Below are 3,553 nucleotides of genomic sequence, written 5' to 3' on the forward strand. Positions count from 1 at the left end.
TCTGTTTACACAACACACAAAAACACAAACAAACAAAACCAACAAACCTGTTTGAACAGGAGACAAACGTGTTCATAATTAATGATGTGTTTGATTTAAATTAACATCCAGGATCTGACTGGTGTGAACATCTACACCTGTTGGTTGGTCAGAAAAGACACGAAATAACTGTCGGTTTTATCTTCCGGTATAAACTCAGTATTTTAATGTTACTGGATCGTGTTCTTTGTCACATCAAACATTTAATTTAACACATTTAATTTACGAAACAAAATACTACTGCATTTACTTTATTGTTGAAAATGTATATTTAATATTTGATTTTTAAAAACGAGCAGGTTACATTTGTAAATATGTAAGAAAAATATGACAAACTTAGATTAAACTGGAACTCATTTGTAACTGTAGTTTTTGTTCAAAATATACTTTAAACAGAAGGTCAACTTTTTTTTTTACCATTTAAGACCGTTTAATTGAAAGTAGTTATTTAAAATGTAAACTGCAAACCAGATTAAAGTTATTTACGTGAACTTTATTGTAAGGTTTTGTAACTGGAACAAAAATATCAATGTCTATATGAAATATAAACAAGAAAAGTAGATTGTAAGTCGTCATGACAACACTATTGATTTTAGTTTAGCCAAACCTTTATACATATATATATATTATATGCAATAAACCGAATTGAAAATACAGGTTATATTTACTCGACAACCAAGAAAAATCCCCCGTCAGTGCTTTAATTGATTTAAAATCCAGAAGTAAATAAAAAAACGACACTTTGTTTAATGAGATTTGGTTTGTTTATGTCACGATCATAAACGGTTTATGAAGTGACTGTATTCAGTTTAAAAACTTTGAATATATAAAACGATGGGTTGCATTTAGTGAAGTAAATTCTTTTTTTGTTTTAATATTTATTTTTTCATTTTTATTCGTTATGTTGATGCTGTAGCTGACATCAAAACAAAAGAAAGAACCGGAAACGGTTGTTTTATTTAAATGGATCGTGGACCAAAAGTGATCATTTATTGGAAAAGAATGAATTTCAGCAGTTGTAATAAACGACTGACTTTTCTCCTCCTGCTCCGCAGCGACTCCTCGGAAGCAGCGGAGGGAGCGCACTACTTTCACCCGCTCACAGCTCGATGTTCTGGAGGCGCTGTTCGCCAAGACCCGGTACCCGGACATCTTCATGAGGGAAGAGGTGGCGCTGAAGATCAACCTGCCGGAGTCCAGAGTTCAGGTGAGGACCCAGCCACAGATGTTTGTTTTTTGTTTGTTTTGTTTTTTGTTTTTAACCTTCTGTACCGACCAGTGTTTTTAAAACTACGGGATTATTCCACCTCCGCGACCGGAGTGGGGAAAAAAACAAACTAAACCACAGGTGGCCAAGGAATGGTCATCTGAAATAAAAACAAAATTCTCTCTTTTATTTTTTTTATTATGAGAAAATTATTAATTATTAATTACACATTTTCTACATGAAAATTAAAGTTTAGACTTTCTTACGCATCGAAGTCCATAAAGAAACACACACACACACACACACACACCCACCAAGTTTTGAATTCAGATTATACATATAATTCTACAGTAAAAAAAATTCTAAAATTCAAATTCAAAGGTCAAAGTTTAGACTTTTTTAATAAACTTATATATGAGATTTTTTTTCTGTAAACTGTGACTCAGAGGTTAAAGACTCGCCTTAATCTCTGGATGCAGATTAAAAATTCAGATTTCTGAAGAATAATTTTGAAGCTCTGATTTTTCTTTACCCAGAAAACAAATTCTAAATTAAGAATTAACATAAGATCAAAGAAAAAGCGCAATTATATTTTTAATCTTTCAAATTATGACAATTTAATCTGAAGCAAAAAAAAGTCAGTTAAACTTTCATGGACAAAAATCTAAATCTAGATTTCTAAAAAAAACACACACAACTTCTAATAATATTAAAAAACAAATCCCACAGAGATTTAAATTCTGTAGAATCCAACTGAAATTTAACACCAATAATCCATGTGTGGATTATTTTCGCAGCATGGTGGTGAGATTACGGCCGGATTAAGGCCGTCCGTCAGTCCGTCGTTGTCGTCTGTCAGTTTTCAGAGCCACTTAGAAGAAGTTGGTTTCGTGTTGGAGTGTCGTGGTTGATTGTGATTTCGAACAGGTCGGACTCACCGCTCTGGTTAACGTGGCCTGCAGTCACTGACACTCCGTGCACATCCGTGCAAGACAATCGGCCTGTACGTAGTGACGTAAACACGGCTCCATTTAGGACGAGCTATTGAAAAATCTTAGTTTTCATCCTCTTCACCTCATTAATTCATGACTATTTGATGCAGCCTAAATGTCTGCTGCCGTAACCTGAGCTCAGAGCTGGGATCTGTGTTCAGAACCTCTGTAAATACTTGACAAAATATCTCACCACTGCACCACAATGTTGGACAAATACTAGTCTTCAAGGCATTCAGGGGGGAAGAAGAAGAAGAAGAAGAAGAAATAAACCAAGGCAGCCCTCTCTCTCTCTCTCTCTCTCTCTCTCTCTGAGTTTTGCTGCCTCACACACACACACGATTTGAGTTATTCTCAGAATGTGTGTGTGAAACAAAATGCTCTACATGATCCTACCCTCTTGGTGCTCTAGAGTTACCCCAGTGTGTGGTGAAACCCAATAGCCTGTTATCTTAGAGCCGTCTACCGGGTATGAAATTAGACCCTGACTGGTCCAAACCAAGGGGCCGGTGTGGAAATGAACCTGGACGCTTAATAACCTCCAATTTTCTCCTGTAATGTTCTCTGGACTCGCTCCGACTGGGAGTGGATCACGGTTTTTTTCCTTCCTTCCTTGTTGCCGCTGCGACTGTTTTGTTAACTCCTGCCTTTTGTCTCTCCCCGCCGTAGGTGTGGTTCAAGAACCGCAGGGCCAAGTGTCGCCAGCAGCAGCAGAGCGGCAGCAGCGCCAAAGCCAGGCCGCCCAAGAAGAAGTCCTCGCCGGCCCGGGAGAGCACGGGCTCAGAGAGCAGCGGTCAGTTCACGCCGCCCGCGGTGTCCAGCACCGGCTCGTCCTCCTCCTCGTCCTCCTCCACCAACCACACGGGCCCGGCGGCGCTCAGCAGCAGCACCTCTACCTCCATCAGCACCGTCTCCTCCATCTGGAGCCCAGCCATCTCACCGGGAAACGCCCCGGCCCCGGCCGTGGCCCCGCTCCCTGAGCCCGGACCCCCGTCCAACGCCTCCTGCATGCAGAGGTCCATGTCGGGCTCGGCGGCGACCGCCACCTCCTACCCCATGTCCTACAACCAGACGCCGGGCTACGGTCAGGGCTACCCCGCTCCGTCCAGCTCCTACTTCAGTGGCATGGACTGTGGATCCTATTTGGCCCCCATGCACTCCCACCACCACCCCCACCAACTCAGCCCCATGACGGCCTCCTCCATGTCAGGGCACCCGCACCACCACATCAGTCAGTCCTCAGGCCACCACCACCATCACCACCACCACCAGGCCTACGGCGGCTCCCGGCTGGCCTCTCACACCGCCCACCGGC

General features: G+C 42.1%; 1 protein-coding gene across 1 annotated transcript in view; it reads left to right on the forward strand.

The window, feature by feature from the left end:
- The window catches only part of otx1 (orthodenticle homeobox 1), a 13,505-nt gene that overhangs the window by 8,106 nt on the left and 1,846 nt on the right, over positions 1 to 3,553 (forward strand). Inside the window, exons 3-4 of the mRNA XM_025061089.1 lie at positions 1,095 to 1,246; positions 2,908 to 3,510. Of these exons, the coding sequence (XP_024916857.1) occupies positions 1,095 to 1,246; positions 2,908 to 3,510 (755 nt within the window). The remainder of the gene's footprint in view (positions 1 to 1,094; positions 1,247 to 2,907; positions 3,511 to 3,553) is intronic.

Source organism: Cynoglossus semilaevis, chromosome 12, assembly GCF_000523025.1.
Source record: "Cynoglossus semilaevis isolate Cse_v1.0 chromosome 12, Cse_v1.0, whole genome shotgun sequence".
Classification (NCBI taxonomy): Eukaryota; Metazoa; Chordata; class Actinopteri; order Pleuronectiformes; family Cynoglossidae; genus Cynoglossus; species Cynoglossus semilaevis.